Raw genomic sequence first — 24,813 nt, 5'->3', positions numbered from 1 at the left:
TAAATTTGGAAATTTCTCCCTCCCCTTTATTTTCTGTTTCCCTTTCCTCTCTTTATTAAGTGAGTACAATAGAGAAAAGCATTCCTGAGGCTTTCATTCCTGTCTTCCTTCCTGGCCAGATGAGCTGGGAAAGGGCAAAACCTCTGTCAATAGCTCTGGCCCTGCAGTCAAAACAGGGGTGCTCTGGGCTTCCAACGCTTCAGGTGTTTTTCAAAGGCACAGAACAAACCCATCTGTCTTCTGATGTTCTTATAGCTTAGGAAATTGTTTCTCTTCTTCCAAACATTTGCTTCTGGTTCCTGTACCTCACAAGCCTTTCCAGAGAAGTTATGGTAGAATTATCCAGCAAACACTTTCGCAGCTTTTTGTTAAGGAAAAATGTGCTTTCTTTGGCTTCTCTGACCTTGCCAGAGATGATTCCTGGCTAGGCCCGCGTTTCAGAAGCTCTCTTCTTTGCAGTGAAAGGGCCTTGCAGAATTATAAATTATCCTTCGTTGCCTGCGCACAAAATTCTTTAGTTTTGCTGATATGCTGAAATTCCTAAGAGAATAATTTGGGTTTGAAATAGGCAAAGGACAAATGACCTGAAAAGCTCTGATTATGAATATGGGGGAGAAGGGCTTACCTTTAACACAGCAACTGTCTGTTGTTAGTAAGGGAGTAGGCTAATAAAACTTGCAAAGTGGTTTTGACTTGCAAAAGTAAGTTTTGACTGAGTAAAAAGAGAAGGATGGTTGATAAGATATTTTGAGACAAATTGCTGAATGCAAAATATATATGTGCAAGGTTACACAAAGATAGCAGTGTATAATTTGTGAGGTGAATACAAGCCAAGTCATGTTACACCAGTAGGATACTGTAGCCCAAGTCCACTGTGGGGCCACAGGCAGCATACACCATCTGCATTAACTTCTGCATTACTGAATGCAGGAAACAGCTAGACTGGAGAAAAAAAAGGGCTTTGAAAGAAGGCCTCTTCCTTCAGGGAATTTTTGATGTTTGTTCTTTATCTTGTTTCTGCCTGTGTCATGGCTGTGAGTGTGAGAAGGCTTGTTTGTAAGTAGAGCTGACCTGAGTACTAGCAGTAATGTGAATTACCTTGTATTTTGTTTGGGGCTTTTATGCATATGCGATTCTTTATAATATACATACCTTTGTGTATGTAAATGAGGGGACAGACCTAATGAACCTAGGAAACATAGTGAAGCTAGCAACTTAATAAACATTTAGTTGCACCTCCCTGCTCCTTGAGAGCACTCCTGTCCTGAAAGATTGTTGACAGGGTCAAACAAGAGGCTTTGACGGGGTATTGCCACTGCTTCACTGTAGGCACTTACAACTAAGCTTGACTAATTCAGGAGGAAGAGCAGCTCTTCTAGAGGAGCTGAGAGCTGGCCCCTAACACTGGAGATGGGCATCCCTGCAATGGGAGCTCTCTCTGAGTGACTAGAGCAGAAACCCAAGCAGGCAACACAGCCGCTGTGGTTTGGTGGTTTATGGGAAGCACTGCAAGCACCCCCTCCTTCTCCACTCCTGAGCGACTTGGCCCTGCCGCTTATGCTGTCAGAGAACGATCATTAGTCTTAATCACCGGGCTTGCGCTCTGATGAGTGACAGTGGTTACATGTCCCTCCCAACGTCAGTAGTTCCCATCCAGCAAGGCTTCGTCAGAGCTGAACTGACTCCTGACCCTTGAATGGAGGCAAGATTCTGCTCAGTTCAAAATCCAGATAAGCTGAGGTCAGGTCCTTTGACTGTGTTATGGCAGTAATGAGGAAAAATAAATTTGTTGGCTTTAAACCTGGTAACAGCAGCAGCCAGGGCACCACAGCTTAGCACAAGCTAAGTTATTCTGCCAGCAAGCTCCGAGTTTTTGCATAGAGCTTACTCCTGTGGCTCAGCTAACATCCTTAAAGCTAGTTCAGCTATCCTTGCTGTGCTCTGCAGGCAGCAGTACAAGTCCACACCGTTACTTCAGTGTGATGCTGGTCTATCAGACCTTCAAATGGAGCCCTGTACTGTGTAAGACAGCAATCTGGTGTCATATGTGAGCAGAAAACTGTGGCCACTTAATAGATCGATATGTGAATTAGCATTCTTCCATCTGCACAAGTGGCCATTACACCCTTCCCCCCAAGGAGTATAATAGCACTTGCTCATCTTTGTGATTTCCTCCTTGGTTTCTGTGACCAGGGAGGTGAGGGCTTGGTAAGCTGGTAAGTGATTTAAGGGCAGATGAACTGTCCCACAACTGATCCCTCTGTGCCCATTAGTGGAGCTCCCACACAGGGTGATGTCTTGCTCCACTGTGGCAAACATATGCGAACACAGGCAGTCAGGGTCCAGCTGGGGAGATGTGGATGCCTGCAGTCTGTGTGTGCAAGCCCCTGCTAGCCTTCACCAGAGGCGGGCAGTTTGGAAATCCCTGGCAGGTACAGAAAAGCTCACAGAAGTGACCCTTCAATTACAGGGTGCAAAACTTCACTGTTGAAATTGTGGGTCCCTGTAACAGAAAGTGGAGTATGTGGGGAACAGAGAGGTTTGCTGAGCTATGAGGTGTCAGGGTATTTGGGAGACCCTTACCTTTTGGCAGCTGGAACAGCTGCTGCCTTGGCTATTAAGCATGGTGCTTTCCAGGCTGAGTGGAAAGACCGAGTATCAACTGTAGATCAAAGACCAAACAGATGTACGGTGGACATAAAAGTAGAGTGGAAACAAGGAGAGCAGTGAGCAAGAGGAAGTTCTCTGCCAACCACGGGTTGTCCACAGACCACAGTTTGAGAAGCACAACTTCCTGAGCTACGCATTTGTCACCAAGGTGGACCAGTAACACAAGCATTCTGCAAGGTAGGAAGGACTACTGAACAGGCAAGCCTGCCTCATGGGACACACTGAGCCGATCATGTCACTTCCATTATCCAATTTTTCTCTATGTCTGAGAACCTTACAATGCAGGAAGCTCCCATGGCTTAACACCTTACATCTTTTCCCTTTCTTTTCGCCTGTCAGACAACAAGAAACTTGGTTTTTATTTCTGACTAAAGGGTGGCAATCAGTTGGGTGTGATCTCTGAAGACCTCAGGAACTTTCTTCTCTTTCTGCTTTTTGGGTTTTTCATTGTGTTTTTTTCCTGTTGGTTTTATTTTTGTCAGATCTCTTGGCTCTATTATGAAAAAGCATTTATTAAAGCCTGAATTTTCTGGGAGGCAGTCTTAACATTTGGTGCACAAAGTTAGCTGTTGTGCTATGGGTTTTTCCATGTGTCACTTTGCTGCCTTCCCATCTTCCTAATACTCTGTTTTATGATGAAATGATTCAAGAAGTTTACAGATGACAGAGCTCTCCCTGTAGCTAGGTTGGGTGCAGTGCCTCAGTTCCACCACCTGTTGGAAGAAAGAAATGAAAATCCAGCAAGGTGACTCAAGCCAGGTCCGGAAAGTAAATGAATCCTTCTTCTCCATCTGGGATTAGTTTGATCTGAATTGATCAAGTGAGCAAAGATGGGCTAGCTTATGAGAGTAATGAGAAGGCATTGAAAAATGACCACATCTAAGATGGACACAAAATGAAGCTTGATGTCCTCTGGCTGGGGCACTGCATAACTTCACTCCCAGTGAACTGAAAGTAACAGCACATGAATTCACATGTGTCTGAACAAAGATTTTTAATGTGTCTACCTCATCAGAAGTGATATCAAACCAAGGAAAGCATATATAGCTGTGCATGTAGCAAGGGTCTTAACTGATGAAACCTTGTTGCACTTCTTTTGCTGCTATTCATGTAGTTCTGATAATTCCTTCTTCAGTGTGCTGGGTTCAGAACTTCATGCTCTTTTCAGCAGGAAGGTGGCTATGAAAAAAAAGGGATACAGAGATCTGCCTCTATCACCAGTGGCACAGAGCCCTGCAACCAAGTCCAACTGGATTGCTTGTAACACTGAACGTAAAACAGGGCTGTGAGTTTTCTGACAGTCTTTTAATCTTAGCACTATCATCTGACCCATCTCCATGAGGCCCCATGCTCCCAACTCTCTCTTTTAACCACAGAAGTTACCAGCATCGCCCATCTACTTCCACCAGGACTGGTGTGTCAGCTTCAGGAGCATCTATATTTTCCTCCTGCTTCATGTGCTCCTTGTAAACTGTGTTGCTGTGCTTGAAGGGTTTCCACATATGAGCTTCAAACACAAGCTGGGTTGTCCTGAATGGTATCCCTTCAGGTATCAGGTGGCTTTGGTGCAAAAAGTTGCTCTTCACCTGGCACATGGAGTTTATGGCCACTTGTCCATCTTCCTCCCTCAGTAGCAAGCCAGCTGGCACACAGTTTAAGACCTGTGGTGCCTGCTCTGCTACAAATATAAATATACCAGAGTACCTCTTTCCTTGAGGACAGCACAACAAAGCCTTGCTCTTGCTCTCTCTTGATATCTTCTAATACTCAGGGGGAGAAATAAAAGCAATAAAGCATAATAATAAAAAACTAGCTCCTAATTCTTACAGCTCATCTATTTAAACAATGCTAAGGCCCTCAGTCTTTACTTATCAGTGCACTACAGAGCATTTGGTTTCCGATTTAAGACTCAGATTTAATAACACCTGATGCATCTTCTCAGATCTGGTCTGGTGACAGGCAGAAGCTGCAGATGTGCAGGAGTGAAGAATTCATCTGACAGTCCCTGCTGCTGTTGCACACAATTTCTGTGTCTCAGCTGCTTTGGGGAAACTCAGAGTGACCAGGCCTATACAGTACAGCCAGGAAGCCCTTAGTGTCAGCAAGTCTGTGGCATTATTTCTGAAGTCCCTTGCAAAGGTATGCCCAGGCCTGCACCTGCATGAAATTCAGTGGATTACATCCCCTTGCAGTTCTGCTGATTTCTGGGAATATTCAGCTGCCAAGTGTGACTCTTCATTTCTAAAGCAATGAGTCATGGTGGTGTCATTACTTCAGTGTACAGTCACTCTGCAATAATTCAAATCACCATTGTTGTTGTTATTACTTCCAACAAGCAACCTGATACCTTCTGTCAAACCGAGGCAGGTGTGTGAATGTAATCACTGTGCAATTAATTAGCCTGTGTTGCCAGTCAGTATGCAACACACAGCTCCCTGCATCCCAGGTGAGTTCAATTTAGCAGAGTGGCTGCAGGATTTAAAAGTACCTTGCAGTAAGAACTCAATAAAAGAAAGGGACGTAGCTCTAGGGCCAGCTTTTGAGCTTTGCATCACACTTAACAAAAATGAGCACCTGCCTTGATCAGTCAAAGGGTTATGCAGGACTGTGGGAGAAGGAGGAGAGAGTTGCGTGTTATTTCTGAAAACTGAGCTTAGAAATCATCTGATGCGTGAATTTTGAGTGAGCGAAATAGCAAAGGCCAGCTGCTCACCACGGTGGCCCCGCAAATCCCTTCAGCTGGCAGCACAGCAAGAACCCAGGGAGCTGCTTGGGCTCCCTTCTCTCTGTGCAGCTACAGAGCTACTGTGGAGCCAGATTAAATTGCTGGATTAAGCACTCCCACAGCCCAGCATCTGGATCTTTGTGACAGCTGTGCCCAGGAAAGAAGTCAAGCATCAGTGCCATAACTGCGTCAACTGGTGTGTCATGGGTCACAGCATTACAGCTGGAAAAGGTCTGTTAGGTCATTCACTCCCATTTCTTAGCCAGTACAGGATTTGACTCAATAAAGTGTTTGCTACTGCTCTAAACATGGCATTTTAAGAGGTTTGGGCAATGCAGTCCTCCTCCCCTTCTCTTGGGAACTTATCCATCATCTGTTATAACTCCCTGCCAGGAAGCATCTAGCCTAACATTCCCCTGTTTTAGTATGATCCCATTAATGAGTCTTCTTGCCTTTCCTTTTTATCGAAGCGTCCCCTTCCGCTGAGCTGTCCTTTCCTCCCTCCGTACAGGTACAATAGCCTGCTTAGTTTCTTCTGGGCTGGCTTTTGAGGGGAGGATACCCCACACCAGGGCTCTTATCCCTGAGGGCCCCTAAAAGGCTGGGTTCCTGTTCTGCCAGAAAGCCTCATCCACTGCTGTTAATCATCTGCACCGAAAGACCCCACACACTCAAATCATGAGATGTTTCCATTAAGACAAATATTTTCAGACTCTTTGCTTTTTATCTTGTATGTCTAAGTTTGGAATGATTTTCTGTTTTTCATCCATTCTCCAAAACTTAGGCAATGGGCCCTAAATGCAGCCACATGCATTGGAAGGTCAGTTCTGTTACTTTTCTTCACCAGTCTGTTGTTCTTGTTGCCAAACCCGCATTGCTGCTGTGAGCAGGGCTCCATCCAGACGACATGCCTGTCAGAGGGAGAAAAGGGCTGGGTGCCTCTGCCTGCGTCAAGCCTGGGTTCCCCCATGGGGAACACCGTGCCAGCCTGGTGCTCACCAGGTCCAAGCTACTTTGTATTACTTCCTTGTCTTTGTTGGTATCCCTCATTTCCCTCCAGGCAGTGGGATTCCTGAGCATCAGTGCTTTGCTAGCCCTTTTCGCCTTATATAATTAATGGGTAACGAAGTTCAGCATCACTGGAGCTATTGCAATGCATGTCACCTTCTGGTGCCGCAGCAAGACATTATCAGCATTGGCCTCCTTTTGATCTAGGTTTCATACATCATTGGCAAGATCAAATTCATGCTTGTGTGACTAATTTGGGGAGTAGCTTTTGCTAACAGTGTTATGGAACATTTCATTATAACTCACCTTTCTTTTCCTTCAGCTCATTACTTCTTTCCCATTACCGAGTGTGAATGTTGCCATCCAACACACGTTTTCCTTTTGCATGGTTACTAGGCGTTTCTTTTGGTTTCTACTGTAAAGAAAGTGACCGAGAGATGAATCAGGTTAACTTCCAACAGCTTTCCTCCACTGTTTTACTCTATATGTTCAGATGATACTGATTAAAATCATATGATGTTGCATCTGAAAAATTTCCTCACCTGTGTGACAAGCTGGGCTTTTATCACAAGTGAAGATACAGTGTTTCACTTATTTCTATTTGCTTTTTTAAGCACAGTTCTCTTATTCTTACTGTCTTGGTCATGATCTTGAAAATGGATTGATTAAAATCAAGATTCCATGGACTAATACCCTGAATCAGCAACTGGGATTGCAGAGGAGGAACATGTATTTTCTAAGGAAGCTGTCTCTGTAGGGTTGCAAAAGAAAAAATCCTACTAAAAATAAAATCTCACTGTTGGTTTTGGGATTTGAAAGGCTATTTTTATAAAAACTAACTTTTGGGATAGGCATGCTGTGTTAGGTTAGGCCTTTGAAGGGACTCTCTTTCAGTAGTTTTAAGTCTGACCTTATTTGAAATGTACTACTTTAAGATCTGTATCTTTAAAAATAAAAGGAAAAAGAATTTAAATAAGGCCAAATCAAAAGTGAGAGTCCTCTTTTCAGCTCTGATATCTAAGCAGCAAAACTGGTGCAGAAAAATGTATATTGTGTATGTTCTCCTACATTTTTTTACTTTTAAAACCAATTAATCAAATGAATGACAAGCCCGTATCCATGAGTCTATAGTCTTACCCAGTAGAGCTGTTACCACCAGATCTTTCAGCACAAGTATTTCCACTGACTGCAGTGCTAAGCACATGTATAAATACTTCATTGAATCAGCGCCATAGCTAGAAACCAGCATTTAATACCAGTCTACCATTAGACTGCAGGGGCTAAAAATAAATAGAATTAGTTCTTTGTGTCTCTGATCAGAACGAGAATCTAAAGGAGAGTGTGTCCCAGATCTTTAATATTCTCAACAGCATAATTTCAGTATTCTTATGTCTTGTACAGCTAATAAGGTCTGAGACATAAGGTGCGACTGGGTATTGCTAACATGTAGTGCTGCAGGATGGCCCCTCTCTTGTGACTCAGCATCTCCCATGCATCTTTTTGGAGCTTCCAATTATGTCTTTAGCACTGGCCAAAATAACAAACGTGGCAGGAAAAGAAGAGGGAAATCAAGTCTTCATTTCCTCCCTCCTGAAGGTCTCTCTGGTGTTTCTCCACGTTTCCTGTGCTCCCTCCCGTTCCTCTGCCTTGGCATAGGGAAAGGGTTTGCTATGTCTGTGTCCTTTGAGGCTTGTCCTGCAGGACTTGCTGTGTCGTGCTGAGCAACCTACGGCTGTTTTCAGGGCAGCACACTGAATTATTCTGCTGCTGAAGATCAGCCTTTGGGAATCAGCAAAGATACCTCTTCTGTAGTGAATAACTTGCTGCTGACTGCATCCTAACACCTCCTGCTCCTCCTCCTGTACTCTGTGTGTGACAGCAGAGGTAGAGGATTTCCCCCTCCCCATGATCAGCCACCGGTGACTCCCTGGGTGCAGGGGTGGAGGAGCGTCCACCTCTGCAACCACCAGCACCCGTGCACGCTCGTCAGTGGTGAACAGGGCGCACTTGGTGTTATTTTTAAACAGTGAGACGTCTTAGTATGCCTTTTTGCAGACTACCTAGGCTGGGCACAGAGGGTGGCTGCCAAAACATGAGAGCAGCTGATGGTACCCTGGCTACTGCTGGCAGGCTTCCTCCGAGGGGCTCTGAGAGCAGGGTGAGACACCACACCGGTGCCCATCACAGCTCCTTTGTGATCAGAGAAGTGCTGACAGTGGCATGGCTACAGGGTGAGCTGCAGGCTGCCTGGCCCCCGCACACCTCAGACGGACACTGTGGCTTCATGTGTGTGTATTCCTGGCTGCTGGCAAGGTCTGTGGCCCCTTTCCTCTGCCACATTGCTCTCTTTGAAGCCATGAAACATTGCTCTGACCCTTCAGCTGGAGGATGGGGTCCAGGAGACAGGCATGCTCTACCCTCTGCAGCGCTGGCTGCCTCTCTGCATCCCTTACCTCTGAATCTGGGTACCTGTGCTTAGGCAACATACATAGATGAGCTGAAACCAACAGACCTCAGCACAAAGCACTCTGCAAGCCTGTGGTCTGAAACCCAGGTGTGCATCATTAGCATGAGGCCATAGTCCTTAGGACGGGGCACATCTGTCTGTCGAGGCCTGTGCACCCACCCAGTTTGCATCTGTCATAGCAAGGTGTCTGTGGTCTGACGCCCCTTGAGGAACTCTCCTGGTGTGTAAGTGCCTCTGTGTGTGCCTGTGTGTTTGCATTTACAGTCCTTACTCCCCCCAGGTTTCCCATTTGCAGATATTCTTACAAGGGACTCCCTTGCTGTGTTTCAGGCCAGTCAGAGATACCAGCGAAGAGGGAAAAGAGACACATCTCTGTCAGGCCACTGCCCTGCGAAACTGCCTCCCGCTTCCAGGGATCAGCATCCTTGATAAACTCATCAAGACCTGTCCTGTCTGGCTTCAGCTGAACATGAACCAGGAAAGGGCTGGGGCAATACTTGGCAAAGAAACAGCAGGGGTAAGTCCAAAGTGGTTTCAGTTCAGATAACCACATTTCCTGTCCTTGGTGGAGCTGGTTAGGAGAGCAGCGCTTTTTTTCATGTGGAAGCAAAAATGTTTAGCAGACTATGCTCTCTGTTTCCATTACCTTTTGATGCTTAAGCCGCTCACAATGGCGCAAGACAGATATAATGGCTTTGGGGAAGCAAGAAATCTTGTCTCTGGTTTTATTTACTTAGCATGTAGATTCATGGAGATGCCTTCTCATTCACCACCATACCCATAGGTATGTTGACTATCCTAATTTGGAAAATAAAAAAAAAAATCCCTGAAGAAAAGGCCCTTAAATTCTGGGAGCTCCTGGGAGTCATTTTTATTGCAGTAATTGGTAACTGGTCCCCATAAGCTGAGTGTTAGAAAATAGCAGACTCGTGCAAAGCTCAGAGCTTGCTTAAGGAAAACAGCTCTGTAGGAAAGGGAGCTCCACGTTCCCAGGATCTAGGAGGTGAGGCATGGCAGGGAGTAGGTGTCCTGGTCAGGTTTGGGGAGGGCAGGTGCAAATGACCAGAGCACAGGGGGAATTCACTCACTCCTACTCTGAGGAGGTTTGGACCTGTCTCTTCATTGAGTCAGTCCATCCCAGGGCTAAAAGCTTGCACAGCCAAATGACAACCTCCAGTGGGACTCACCTGACGAACCTGGACTGTGCAGTGCACCTCACCCTGAACCAGACTTCTCAAATAAGTTGGGCAAATTATTCTCTTTGTTTTTCTGCACTGATTGTAAAGGAAGACCTGAGTGACTGTCTCTGATATAGCTATGTATGGCCCTGAGCCTCCTCGGTCATTAGTCACTCCCTGCAGGCAGGGCCGTTCCCCACCTCTGAGTGCCTTTGGGGATAAATCTTGCCTCTGTTCCTCCTGCTCACACCATCCTCAGGCACAGTCTTCAGCTGGAGCTTGAAGCAGGCAGGAGAAGAGCTGATGCATCAGAGGTGTCTCACGGCAAGGGCAGGCTCTCCTGCCCACGCTGAGCCCACCTGAAGCCGAATCAGCACTGCACCTTTCCCACCACTGGTGAAAATGGAAGAGACTGGTTTGTGTACCAGTCCTAACCCAGGCAGTAGGGTTAGGTACAGCTCAGAAGATCCACCTCCCTCTCATCTGAACAGGCATGGTCCAATTTTAGCCTTTGGAGCCATGGCAACCAGTCGTGCCGCTCAGGAAAACAGAAGTGATTCATTTCCAGGTTTCACTTCTCTCGTTGCTTAAATTTAATTTCAGATGAAGCACTTGACCGATGCAATGTGAGATAGTGCCATCTGAGATCCCAGGTCACAGCAGTCTCTCGAGGTGGGTTAGAGGGACCATGCTGTCACATGGGTGGTAGGACTTGGGGAAGGGAGAGCTTCTATGGCTTTTTCCTATCTGCAGATACTTACTGTGATGTAGAAGGTGGGGGCTGCCCTGTATTAGAAAGAGGCCTGTTTTGGGCATGTGCCTGTTTGCTATGTGTTTATTTGGGTTTTCGCTGCATTGCTGGTGGACCGGAGCCCATGGGGCTCAACTTCTTATGAATGGCAGATCCTAAGATGACAGCACTGTGTGAGGTTGTGAAGTTGCCCCAAAGCTGTGTGTTTAGTGTGGGTGCTTCAAAGTGTCAGGAGGTGCCCTTATGACTGGGACTCATGCAGAGAAAGGTCCTGGCTTCTAGACAAGCTTTTTTTGATTTCTCTGTCCAAGAAATTAATGTTTTCTTGATAGATTTCCACTGCATTATAGTTGATGAATCATTTCATCAACTCACACTTCTTTCTAATATTAATATCCAGACTCCAGAATTAGCCCAATTTTTTAATTCAGTTTCTATAAAAGTACCTTGACCCTCTCCTGCTAAAACCTGCTATCAAAGAACAGATGAATGTGAAGATTACTTTGTCTTTGTATCTGCAGCTTCAAGGTACAAGCTAAAAATATCCTTGACAATGAGCTTTAATTAGAAACACACTTAGGAGCTCACACAATACAAAGAATGAGATTTTTTTCTTTTTTCCATTGTCTTTTGTCTTCTGCCTTCTTGCTTCTTTGTTTCTTTGTTTCTTTTTTCTTTCTATTTTCTATTTTCTTTTTTCCTTCCTCTTTCTTCTTTTTCTTTTTTTTTTTTAAGTTTCACTGGTCCCATTGGTGGGAACCAATGTCTACAGTGGTTCCACTGGTTCCAATTAAAGACTCAGGGGCCTCTTATCAATGTGTATGAATACCTGATGGGAGGGAGTACAGAAGATTGAGCCAGACCATTCTCAGTGGTATCCAGTGAAAGGATGAGGCAGAGTGGGCATAAATTGAAGCACAGGTAATTCTGTTTAAACATTAAGAAAAGCTTTTTACTGTCAGAACGATTGAATATTGGAACAGGTTGCCCAAGAGCCTGTAAAGTCTCCATCCTTGGAGATAATAAAAACCCAAAAAGACACAATCCTGAGTGACTTGCTGTAGTTGATCCGTCTTTGTGCATGGGGGTTGGACTAGACGATCTCCAGAGTTCCTTCCAAGCACATCTGCTCTGTGATTTCGGGAACAGTCAATATACTTGAAGTCAGTGCTGCCATCAGGAGGGATCTTAGACAAGCTGGGAGGACAGGGCTGGTAGGAACCTTCTGAAATTCAACAGGACAAAGGCAAAGCGCTGCCCCTGGGAAGGCAGACCCCCGGCAGCGATCTGGGCTGGCACTGCCTGGCTGGGCAACTCTGCAGGAAAGGCCCTGCAGGGGTGGTGGGCAGCAAGATGAGCACAGACCCACTGAGGAGAGCCTGTGGGACCAGGGTTTGTTCAATCAGGAGGAGAGACAGCTTCAGGGGGACCACGCAGCAGCCCCCCGGTTCCTACAGGGAGGTCATGGAGAAGATGGAGCCAGGCTCTGCTCAGCACTGCGTGGTGGGAGGACAAGAGGCGACAGGCGTACACTGAAACCAGAGGGGTTCAGACCGGGCACAGGGAAACGTTTTCTCCCTGTGAGGACAGTAAGTGGCGGGACAGGTTGCCTGAAGAGGTTGTGCAGCCTCTACCCTTGGAGGTTCTCCAGACCTGTCTGGACAAAGCCCTGAGCAACCTGGTCTGGCCTCATGGCTTCACCCAGGGGGTTGGACGAGAGCCCTCCTGGGGGCCCTGCCAGCCTGAATGATCTTCTGGTCCCATGAAAAAACTCTGCCATGAGACACTGTGGCCACCAGAGCCTTTAGCCTTATGTTCCACTTGTGGACATTTGAATCCTTTCCCTCTCAATGTACAAGTGACTTCTTTGCTTTAGACCTGGACTGGGACATTCTAGGGTGAATTGTCCATGATTTCGGGCACTTATGTGAGGAGCATCACTTGACAAATTGCGAGTACAGCTTTATACTCTTCAGTTAGTGAAACAGTTTGCCTTGAGCTTAAGTGGGACATCAGGGATGCATAGAAATTTTGCTGGTTCCTTCACAGGTCTGAATTTCACCCAGATGAAATGTCCCTTTATTCATTATTTTTGTCATGTAAAGTTCAACCAAGTGGAACGAAGCTAAAATAAGATCATTTAAAGGTGGATTGTACTGATAAAAAACTTCATTGCCAATGACCTAAATTAAAGTTCAGAAGCTCACATAATGTAGCTAAGCTCTTGATTCCTTTCTCCTTTTTCAGATATTCTTGGTTAGGAGAGAGGGTAACATGAACAACATGGTCCTTGCAGTCCGCCTGCCAGTGCAGAACGAGGCTCCCAGTGTGCTGGAGTACAACATTAAAGAAGAAAAATCAAGTAAATTCTTTACACTTTTTTGGTCTTGTTCTGATTATTGTACTGAATCCTCTTGTGATCACCAGTGTTTATGTAATCTCACTTGCAATGAGCAAGTTCCTCTTGTGACCGGCAGCAGGTCTTGCTTTTACGGTGTAGTTCAGTTAGTATTTCCTGCGGCTTCTTTACCTCAGCTCCCCCTGTGGTTCTGCACCTTGTGTTATCATTTACAGACTCACAACAGGAAAATAAAACACCCTCAGATGAGCAGGCCAGCGCTTTCATCAAGTGAGAGGAGCTGCCTTTCACCAGGAGGAAGTCCTGAGGAAAGCACAAGGCACTGACAGACTAAGCCTTGTTAACTGACTGACTCTTGTCTCTATTTCTGCCACCGAATTTGGGGCCCACCAGGCATCTGACATCTGCTACATTACCTTTTCATGCACCTCATACAGTCATACTGAACAACAGGTTACTCCTAAACTGTTTGACTGTTTTAAATGCCTCGCTGTTTCTGGGAAGCAGCTGGGTCTCGGGGCTGGTGGTATCAGTGCTCTTCCCAATCAGACAGCCAAGTCTACCGTGAGCAAGCAAAAAGGTACCCAGTTCACAGTCAGCCATGTCTGATGCAGCCCTTGGTGTAAATGCATATGATTTCCACTTTCCAAGAAATACTTGTAAACACGGGAATTTTAGGATAGTCATATTAACATGCACTTGAAAGAGTTCATCACAATAACTTCATGCTATTTATTTATATGAATGCATCCAAATCCTCTGGCACTGAGCTTTGCCCCAAAGCCAGCTCCCTGGGGTATATGTTTTACTCTCTGCTAAAACACTTGTGTTTCCGCTGATCAATGTTGTGGCTTCTTTCTTCCCCCTTGACAGTTGTTCAAATGAATTTTTTTCCTTCTCATGTTTCTTTGCATACCTCTGCATCGTAAACAGACTTTAAAGCCAGAGGGACAAGTGAATCTCTTAATCTGCTCTAATCTCAAGCACAAAACCAAAGGCTGTTGCAGCGTTGCTCCTGCACCGAGCGCAGCTGCCTGCCTGGCTCCTGCATACCCCCCAGGAAAGCTTTCTTTCTCATCTGCGTGCACCTTGGAGCATGCAATTGCAGAGATGAGGCACGTGTACAGTGCTCCTGCATGAAGGCAGGAATAGCAAACCTTTTGCCACAACTTCAGGTGTCTGGATTAAGAATACAAGGGCAGGGCTTAGCTGCAGGGAGGGGAAACTTTTTTCTTTAGTTATTTGAAGTTGACCTAGGGCTTAAGTTTTGCATGGTGGGGAATTGGTTTTTGATGATTCAAAGGATGAAGTTTTCCTTTGGATAAAAGTTAAAAAATTTAATCCTGCCATCCTAGAAATTTTATTTATAGAAATGATACTTCTTGACCTGTGTCCTGCGCCATAAAATCTGATTTCTTTGAGGACAGGCAAAGTAAAATGTAGTACAAAAATTTCACTGTGAGCTAGCCTAGCTAGAAAGACTTTTCTGCCATGTTTTTCAAACTTACTTGCTTGCTATTTCTAATTTATCACTAACTTAACACAAAGGATGTGTTCAGAGACACAGCTTTCTGGTAGGAGCAAGAATTAAATCAGTTTCCACCACTTTCATACAAGTTACAAAATAAGTGGAGGAGGATAATTAAAAATTAGCTCTCATTCAAAAAGCAGGAGAACTGCCATCACGTGTGCAGCAATCCCAGCGGCCATGAGGCTGATGCATTCCTATGGTGGATATTCACATTATTTTTAGCTTGAGTTCTGTCAGTGTTGATCTGTAGAAAGCCTCTCAGTTCTCCATCCTGCACTGTTTTGACAGAAACACACTGGGCATGGAAACAGTCATGCTTTTGCTTCCTTTCTCATTTAGGGTAAGTAGCCTGGCTTTTGAGTTTAGAAGAAATAGAATTCCTGTTACTAAAGCCAAAGGACTATATCCGGTGCAAGGGTAGATGGTAAATCTTCTGTGCCTCAGAGTAACCTAATACATTAGCTTTGATTTATTGTCTCTGCTTTACTCCAACTGCTTTCTAAACTTTTTTAGGAAATAAAATTTTATGTTGTCCGAATGCCTTAAAAGACTAGAATCTGAGCTTCCTTTCTAAGTACCCTGGTATGTCTGAATTACCTTAGCTTAATGAAGTGCCCTTCACTCTTCCTGGGTATTCTGTAAGTGTCAGGGTAGGAGACTTCTGAGCTCCCCCAGAGACATTATCTTGCTGTGGTATGCAACTCAGTTGAAAGTCTGGTGTTATACTTCCTGAGAGTGTGTAAAGCATGCCAGCTGCATAGCCTGAGGACCGCTGTAGACTGGCAGGGATTTTTCAGGCATCTAGTCTTTAACTTCAGGAAGTCCCTCTTTAGTTCTTCTGTGCTTGCTAAAAGGAGGTTTCAGCTTGCTACTGAACATCGCAGACAAGGAGGTGAATCCTCCTGATAGCTACCTGCTCTGAGTCTGCACGAAATGGAGCAGAGCTGGTGCCCTTCCAGTGCCCTTCAAAAGGAGCAGCTGTAATTCCCCTGCCATTTGAGAATCCCCAGTCCCAGCTGTTCTGGAGACAAGCAGTTTTGGTTTTGCTGGCCTGCTCCTAGTATTTCCTTTCCGAGTTGACACATAAGCAATGATCTGTGTAATGTGCCCCACAGAGAGCTGTTTGTCCCTTTCTGAGAGCGGACTCCTCCTAAAGGATTTGAAGAAGTGGGAACAAGTTTTTCTTCCTGTTACCTCGATTCAGCTCATTAGACTCCACAGACTTGATGCATTCAGATGTAGACTGAAAGCTGAATTTGCCTTGACGTATATAGCTCAGATTTTACGGAGATCCTCCATTCCTGTTAAAATTCAAGTTGCAACCCGTCCCAGCTTACTATTTTGGAGCACCTTGCCAGCTGCATCTTGTCCTTCTCATGAGGACTCAGTGCAATCTAAGCTTCACAAGTGACACAAAGAAGGACGCACTATCCTTAGAGGTGACATGATGGCTCTGTGCCATCTCTACAATGATGTCCATCTCTTACCATATGCAGCTTTAAGCAGCAAGTTTTACTGCTCAGCTGTTTGTAAAAAGCTGTTCTCATCCCATCCTACTTTTCAGATCGTATCTGAAGAGGTTTTCCCCAGTATCATGATGACAGTAAAGAGGTTGCTGCCCAGCCCGAGATGCATATATAGAAGGCCATTCAATGAAGTACAAGAAAAGGAAGCTTCCTAGCATTGCACTGCCAAATAATGGTGGATCATTGTTTTTCCCTTTCTTTTCCCCGTATCAGATCTGCTCTGTTAACATTTGATGAAATATTTAGGGAAGTATAGTTTTCTGAGGGGAAGACCAGATTTAATTGTGATTTTTTTAAAATTGGAAATCCCCAAAGAACCCACTAGGTAAGAGGGTCAAGAAATGAAACTTCTTTCCATTTTTTTTTTTTTTTTGTGGGGAATTTTCACCTGTTCTGTGAAGTAGCCCTTAGAATCATAAAACAGGAGAATGAAGAAACTGGATTTTAAAAATTTTCTTCTGGTTCTTCATCTTTGGTTGTAATTCCTCCAGACATAAAGGCTAAAGCCTGGTCACAGCAGCAAGTATGGTAGAGTTCCAACAGCAGACACCATGTGGTTCATCAGAAAGTTGAGAAACCTGGTAACTTTCAAAGCCTTGGATCTCTGTGGTTTTGCTTCTCAGCCTGAAGGATCCCTTACTTCTTACTCAGAACAGTGGAAATCTCCCAGAGAGAAGGCTTGTTCCAAGATTTCTTCCATTTAGAGATGCAGTGTTGGGAGATACCTCTCAAGCTCTGCTAAAACCTCAACTACTTTATGTGCTTTCAGTTCTGAGAGTTGTCCCTTACTTCTGCTTCATCCCAAAATGGAGCGCTAGCCTCACATACCTCAAGAACTGAGCACCATTTCCTCAGCTGACTCCTACCCTTGGCTCTTCACAGCAAACTGGTTGTAACCTCAGGTCCCGATTCTCCTTCCCCTTTATGTGTAATACAGTCAGAGATCATTCCACTGACATCAGTGACATTGCAGCAGTATTAAAAAGAAAAGAATCAGATGTTTAAAGTAAATGTGCATGTTTAAAGTAACATATACTGAAAGCTTCAAAGAAGCATCCGAGTATGATAAACCACTTGGTGCAGGTAGTGACAGTAGCTTTTACTTTCACAAAGGGTTATGAAGACACATGCCACGGGGGTAAAGTTCTTTAATAGAAGAATGCTCTAGCACCATATACTGAGTGTAATGCTTCCTTTTTTTCTGGGAAATCAATTATATCTGAAAATAATTTGACGTCATGGAACACATGAGTTGACCATATACTTCTCAGGAGTATTGCACATACGCTTTCGTGCGGAATGTGTAGTAATTATTTTCCAAACTCTTCTGTACCAAAAGAAGAGGATGTAATTCCTTTCCAAATGTGCAAAATGATGCTAAACAGGAGAAATATCTGCAATTGCACAGAATAAAGAAGAACATATTATTCATATTATTAGTAATTTTTATAGAAATAACTATGGAATTGATTTGCCAAGTCAGTACTGAACTCCTCGGGCTCATGTCCTAAGGGGTTTGAGGCTGGCCTAATCCTGCTATGGATGCCTGCTCTTGTAATCATGCTCCTGCCTCCTGCCTCCCCCATCACTGCAGCTGGCTTTGCTCACTTGGAGGTTTATTTTCCTGGGTCTGTTCACATTGTGGAGTTGCTGTCCTTGTTCTGTATTTAAACCATAGCCAAAGGGGACAATCTGCCACCAGGTGTAGCTGTTCAGAAGCATCTCTTCCAACGTGCTGGGCCAAGTCTGAGCTGAGCCCCCAAAATCAATAAGTAAACAGCTGAAGAGGGGTTTGTAGTGAAGCCTTGTCTGTAGTATGGTTACTTCATTTATTACAGAAAAATTCTGAAATTTAAATTAAAACTCTGCCTGCTCTGACCCTCCCAGCTTCACTGGAGACAAACACTGAATGAGCTGAAGCATAACGGAGGTCTTGAAATAACCTTGACACAATCAAATAGGAAAGCCAAAATAAATTATCTCCGAGTAACATAAAGATGTCCAGATCACGATTAATACCACCTTTGAAAGATGAGACACGGTACCATTGGACACGGTAGATTATACTCAATTTCTCATTTATGGACAGCAGCTGTACTTCAGGATATATGGTATGGGCTTGTGGTAAGGACCTACAATATACCTTGACAGAAAAGATACAGGCAATTACTGCACTCAAAAGTAGTTTAAAAGCAATCACTGAGTATTGCTAAAAGTTGCAAGTCTAGTAGCAAAAAAGAAGTTGATAAAGAAATCCAGTGTCCTGCCCTGGTCACCTTATTTGGTCTTAAAGTTAGACTGAGCTCAGGCAGTGCAGGCTGGAGCCTGGTATGAAATGCTTGAGACAGACAGTAGGGATTTCAGAGAAGACCACAACTCAAGTAAAACACACAGCAGCAGTTTACCTGCCTGGTTAATTCTCTAACTGCTTTTACCAAAGGAAATCTGTCTGCCATGAAAGTTCATGAGGACCTGACCACTTTGTACATCCACCACCCTCTAAGCTCTGTCCATCAGGACAGAAAGAAGAGTTACACCAGGTCTAGAGGCAGCAGGAAGGCAGGCCTAGCTGGGGAGTCAAAACAGAAATTTAGACGAGCAAAAGTGTTCCTTTGCACACTGGATTTTAGGAAGGGTGAAATCAATCAGAAAAGAGAAGAGATTATTTAAGGGCTAAGATTTCACAATCTACTTTCCTGCCTTAATAATCCAAAATAGGTGCAGTCTAACGCTGTGAAAGCAAGCTTAACTCTCAAAGCCAACTTTGTCCATCATTACCAAGTTACTTCAGCCACTTCTACACTTCCATTCCTCCTTCCCAAGCACATAAGGGGAAAAAAAAAGTTTTTTATTATAGACTAATGCCATTTGCACAGGATAAAAAGGGCATGTGCAGTCATTCTGACTGTCCTGTAGCAGTAACAGATGGTAATTAAACAACAGTAATCAGGCAGCAGCATGTTTACAGAGGAGCATTAGAGTAAGATGGGGATGGACTTTGTTCATCTTTGCAGGCTTAGCTCTAAACAAAGCTGCTGAAAGCCCTCATCTTTACAGTCCAGCCATCCTGAGGTGAGGGCTGTGAGCACGCTTGGCATGATGGCAGAACTCAGGTGCAAGGGATACAAATTCCTGCCTGTGTCCCTGCATGGGTCGGTAGGTCCAAGCACTATGAGGGCACTCACCAAGTGAGCATGAGGCAGGGCAGAGAAGACAGATTGACTAGTAACAACTCAGTAGATGCTCTTTGTTGGCTCAAACTCCTTCAGATGCTGATAATGGACTTGCCTATTGCACTCTGCTGGTGCCCTGGCCACTATGGCCAGATATGGTCCATTATGGCAGATTTCCCTGTTTTATTTTGTTAACATTTCTTTTAATACATGTTGCTGAGGCTGGATTAACAAATTCAGAGACCAAAGTCCTCACCGCTAACATGGCACAGCATGGTCGGGTGGTATTTTCCTCCATGAACTGCATTGAAGTACTGCACAAATGAGGTCATGGGAAAAAATGGGACGATAGCTCAGCTACTGCAGTCTACTCACAATTTAGCTCCTTTAATGAGAGTGGCCAGTTGTGCAGATGATCTTTGTGATATCAATATTTTTGTGGAAATGTTGGCAGCTCTTGCAATTGCTTCCTCAGTTTTGCAAGTCTTTTTGCTAACACCCTGCCTGCTGGAATCACAAAGTAGAGTGAAGATAGGCAGAATTGTATTTTTTTCCCCAGAAAGAGAAATAACCCTCACAATTGCAGAGAAAAACCTAAAGATGTAATCTTAAAATTTCTTAAATACTCAGAAAACAGAGGATAAGGGAAAATAACCTATAGGAAGACAATCTCCCATTTTTTAAATTAATTCTAATTGCATTTATTTTGGATCCCTTCTGAACTGGAATGGAGATGGGAAAGGTGGAAATCTGTGGTACTGACTGAGGTCAGAAACATGGGATCTTTCACTTCATAGCTGAAGTGAATGAATGGAAGTATGGGCTAGTATTCATGACACTGACTTCTAAGATGAAGCCATTTATTTGTGTAGCACTTGCAGATTTTCACGGGAGGTTTTCAAGACGCTGCTGGATGAAGACTTGAGCAACTTGGTTTGACCTCATGGCTGACCCTGCTTTGAGCAGGGGTTTGGGCTAGAGACCTCCTGGGGTCCCTGCTAGCCTGAGTGATCCCATGAGAGGGAACCAGCCAGTGAGACTGAGTCAGTCTGTGGGCAAGCTCAGGGCAGACAGCAGTTCTCAGAACGGATGTCTTAGTAGAGCAGCAAAAGCAGTTCCCATTCTCTAAGATCCAGGTTCTGGGAGAAATACTGCTAAGATTTACAGAGGGATGGTGGTGAAAAAATAAATAAAACATAAATATTTCCTGGGTTAGTGTCTCACCTGTGATCTCCCCAAAAACCATAACCTTCCTTTCTTTGGTAGATAACCTTGTATACAGGGGAAATTAAAGAAAGTGCTCCATCTATTTAATCAGTGCAGATTTCCAGTTGAATTAACTCATATGAGGTATCTCAACGTGCTTGAAAAAGCCCAGTAATGCCCTATAGATGCAATTATACACTCCTTGGCATGTTGCAGAGCTCAGCTTGCTGCTGTGGGCTGAGATAGACTTCATCATGTGGAGTTAATAGCACTGCAAGGCTCCTGGACTGATTTTACGCAGGTGCTAAAGGGACTTTTCAGTTGGAGGAGGACAATCCAAGGAGTAAATGTACATCCCATCCTTCCTAAGTCAAATCTCTCGAGACAACCTCTGGCTCATCAGAGGGCAGGCAGAAGGGCCAATCAGAAAGTACATTCAGTTACTTCTGTTATCACTGTAATGGTACCATAGTTCTTTTTAAATGGTCACTTTAACAGAAACAGTTGGCCTCCTTGAGTGGAAACCCTGCAGCTTTCAATACCGGAAAGAAGAATTCTTAATACTGTAAACTAAGGCATGAAAAGCAGGGTAGGACTATTTATAGGTCTGATTTCCTCTGAATAGATGAGAGGCTAAACCTGACATTACAGAGTGAAAAGATCAAGGGGTTTTTTGGGTTTTTTATACCCCATGCTGCTATTCAGCAATAAAGCAGACAAAGAGGGGACTGCCTTGGCAACCACCTCATAAACTGCCCTGGAGACTTGTCTCCCAGACGGGAAGGTCATTAAGCATCTTCAACTTCAGGTTTACTATAGACTATGATTTTACTGAATATATATATATATATATATATATATATATAAGGCAAAAACATCATTAGTCCCAGTAACTAGTAGTTAGGGTACTGCAGCCTCATGAGCACAAGTAAAGTAGATGGAAAAGGGTGTGAGCACTGTCCCTAGGAGAGGCAGGAGCTGGGTTTTAGGTGAGTTCAGGCTGTAACTTTGAGCTGATACTGCTGTCACAAGAAGCGCTCTCACCGTCCCTCATCCGCCGGCTGCGTGTGTCCATGACCTCATGCCCCTCTGGTCCCTGCCTTCCTCTCCCTCATGCAGGTTGTGGCTGGGAAGGAGTGAGCAGCGTGGACGTGGGGATGTGAAAGCAGGACGGTGTGGTGGGGCAATGCTTTCTTGGAGGTGCTACCATGTGCTGGGTTATGTGAAATAAAGCCTGGAAAGGAGAAGGAAGTGATATCGGGATCGAGGGGTGGCTGGTGATTTTGAGAAGAGTGGGTGGCAGGCTGGAGACAGAGGTCTGGGAACAGGATGGAGAGAGGCAGTAGGCGGCCAAGGAAGGGGTCACATCCTGTAGCACTGGATGATGGCGTGAGCATCCGAGATGCTGTGGGCGAAGCTGAAAGGAGGCTGCCCACGGAGGCAGGAACCCAGCAGAGCTGCCTCTTGGTGCAAGGAGAGGAGGCTGCAGGTATGGGGCAAGCACTGTCAGGATGGGCGGGAGGTCAGTGCAAAACTGCGGCCAAATTGCCCTGTAGCAGCCAACCTCCTTGAGGCAGAGCATCGCTGGCAGCGTACCGAGGAGCAGCCCCTTCCCCTCCCTGCCGAGCTGAATTCAGCTGAATTTTCCCAAGGAAGTCAGTGTCATTGCACCCATTTAATAGAGTGAGAGCTGAGGCACAGGTTGCTGAAGGGGCTCGGCCAGCTGCGTACCACCAGCCCTGAACAAGCCCAGCTCCTGGCCAGCACTGTATTTACCGGGCTGCAGAGAGGCCCTTTGCCTGCCGAGCACTTGACCTTGTTCAGCGCTGAGGTACCAATACTACTATTCAGACATTTTTTGTATGCTTTCTGTATAGCCTGACAGGCAACTCTGCTGCCGTGCTGTGAGGGAAGCCAATTTTTCAGGTTTACTTCAGAGGAATGTTTTCCTTTATTGTTGCGTGATGGAGTGTGTGATTGAGGCAAAGTAAGAAACTGTTGTCAGCTCTGGGCCTGACTAGCCTGAAAAAAGCAGAAATGTGCTGGAAAAAATAACAACAGAGTTATCAAGGCCCTTGGGAGAGAAGATCCTTCTTCCCTTCTCTCGCCAAAAATGGCTGATTCTATGTCAATTAAGCAAATCATATATTTCAGCAGCAGAACTTGTCCAAGACTACTTTTTTCCAAGGATTAGCCAGTCAATGAATAAAAGTTTGCATATTTTTAGCAGGGGAGGCTGGAAAAGCTGAATATGTAGTTGACCTTAAGGTTCAAATTTTAAGCAGTTTAACTGCATGTAAGGAGACCTTCTGGTCATGCAGGCTAATATCCTATTTTCCCATAGTAAATGACTCCTGTTCAGTATGGTAGACACCTTGCCGTTAAGGATAGTAGACTGACAAATGTTATCTTTTAATGTGGTTCCTGTTGCTGCCGATGGTGTGTCTGTGCGACAGCTCTGACGACGTAGAGCTACCCTAGTTATCTTCAGATTAGCCCCACTCAGACACAGATAACAATCTGCCTGCATCACCCAGGGCTCAGCATGGGCTAATTTCCCCTGTTTATGCATGTTTCTCATTAGCGAGAAAAGTCTGCCGTCACCTACGCAGCTTCTTGGCGTGAAAAACCTACCATCGAGCAAGTCCACCCCATGGCATGGGTTAACTGGACAATTCTGCCCCAGCTCTGGCCTCCAGCTCAAGGAGTGCCGTTTTGCTGTTGCTTTCTGCTGGATCTCATCTGCTTCCACAGGCGGTGCAAGGCCAAAGGCCACCTCTGTGTGGGCTGTCATAAGGACACAGGAGACTTCATCATTGTCTGGTCTACCGTCTGTGGTTTGATTGGAGATAGAGACTGAATGATTTCTAGTCCCCTAAGGATGTCTAACCTAGACATCTTCCCAAGGTCAGTCTGCCTGCCAAGGATGAGTTCTCCGTTATCCCCATTGTTATTAACCCTGAAAATTGAGTTAGTGTCGAGGAGTTCCCCTCAGGAGACTACTCTGAAGTAGGAGCCCAGAGTCTTGGTTTGGCAAGAACAGTGACCGAGGGCTTGGGGGATATTGTAAAACATGGTATGAGGACACATTTTATAACCTGTTGTGCAAGTTCATAATTTCTTTTCTAAATGCACATATGCACAAGAAAAGCAGAAAGTCTCACCAAGTCCTGCTCATTTGAGCTGAGTTCCACATCATTTTGACATGCTGCTTATTTTAAAACACAAAACGCTTTTAAAACATAAGACACCTGTGCAGCTGCTTTTTCAGAATGTAACAGTGCCAGGTTTCTGCGTGGTTTACACGTTGTTTTGGAAACATTCTAGTTGCTTATAGTGGGTGGGTTTTTTTCTTTTTTTTTTTTTTTAAACTCTCATCCTGAAGAGGTACCTCCCCTCTCACCATGCAAACATTTTCATTTTTACTTTAGGCTTTAAACCAATAGGATTGTAGGAAAGCCTGTTGGAAAGAGGCCCTCAGGGTCTTGTTAGCTTTGTTAATCCTCGCTTTGTTGTTTGGGTTTTTTGCCTTATTTTTCACTCCCAAGAGGCATAATGCAAAATCTGTGTGTAATCAGAGCTAGAGACTATGTGTGCTGTTCTAGGATAATATTGTCTTACCCTACTGTGCTTAGTACCTTGAACATAACCCAAAAAGCTTACTGGTTTTAAAACAGGTACTCTAAATCAGTATCCATAATACCAGTGCCCTTGTCTCAGTGGCTCAACTGGAGCAAATTATAATTTTTGCCCTTGGACAAAGTTTGCTATCTGAAGATCTTAAAGAGCTTAATAAACAAGAGTTTAGACTTGTAAATGAGATAAATAAGATACTGCTCGAAGTAAAATGAGGGCAGTAAGGACCTCATACTTTTACCTTTGAGTAGGACCCTCAAATCAATTTATCCCACTCAGAGGAGTGGAAATCAGAAGATCTTCTTCCACCAGGTTGGCAACTAGGTGGGATCACAGCTCTCAGAAGCAGAAATACCATTTTTTCCTTTTATTTTCCACCCTATTGACCTCTGCCATTTCAAAGTGGGTTAGTCCTTTTCATCACTCACCTTTGGAAAGTGTGGTCTTTTTTTCCTGGAAGTCTGTCACACAGAAGGTGGTTCTGTGTACCGGATGGCTTCCCTTAAAATGCTCAGAAGACTTCCTTTTTCTATATGATTAACCTCAACTCTATGGTATTTCATGATGTATCTCAGAGCCAGAA

General features: G+C 44.7%; 1 protein-coding gene across 5 annotated transcripts in view; it reads left to right on the top strand.

Moving 5' to 3' along the window:
• The window catches only part of RIN3 (Ras and Rab interactor 3), a 69,971-nt gene that overhangs the window by 11,208 nt on the left and 33,950 nt on the right, over window positions 1–24,813 (top strand). For 4 of the 5 annotated variants that reach the window (XR_005931380.1, XR_005931381.1, XM_030005361.2 and 1 more), the window contains exons 2-3: window positions 9,201–9,387; window positions 13,047–13,161. Coding sequence is in view for 3 of the 5 variants with exons in the window: in XM_030005361.2 (XP_029861221.1) it covers window positions 9,201–9,387; window positions 13,047–13,161 (302 nt within the window). In the remaining 2 variants the exon portion in view is untranslated. Of the gene's footprint in view, window positions 1–9,200; window positions 9,388–9,413; window positions 11,721–13,046; window positions 13,162–24,813 lie in introns of those variants that run through there. The other variant, XM_041119992.1, reaches the window with a different exon arrangement.

Source organism: Aquila chrysaetos, chromosome 2 (genome assembly GCF_900496995.4).
Source record: "Aquila chrysaetos chrysaetos chromosome 2, bAquChr1.4, whole genome shotgun sequence".
NCBI lineage: Eukaryota > Metazoa > Chordata > Aves > Accipitriformes > Accipitridae > Aquila > Aquila chrysaetos.
The sequence above is the reverse complement of the archived record's forward strand: the minus strand, read 5'-3'. Positions and strand labels throughout refer to the sequence as shown.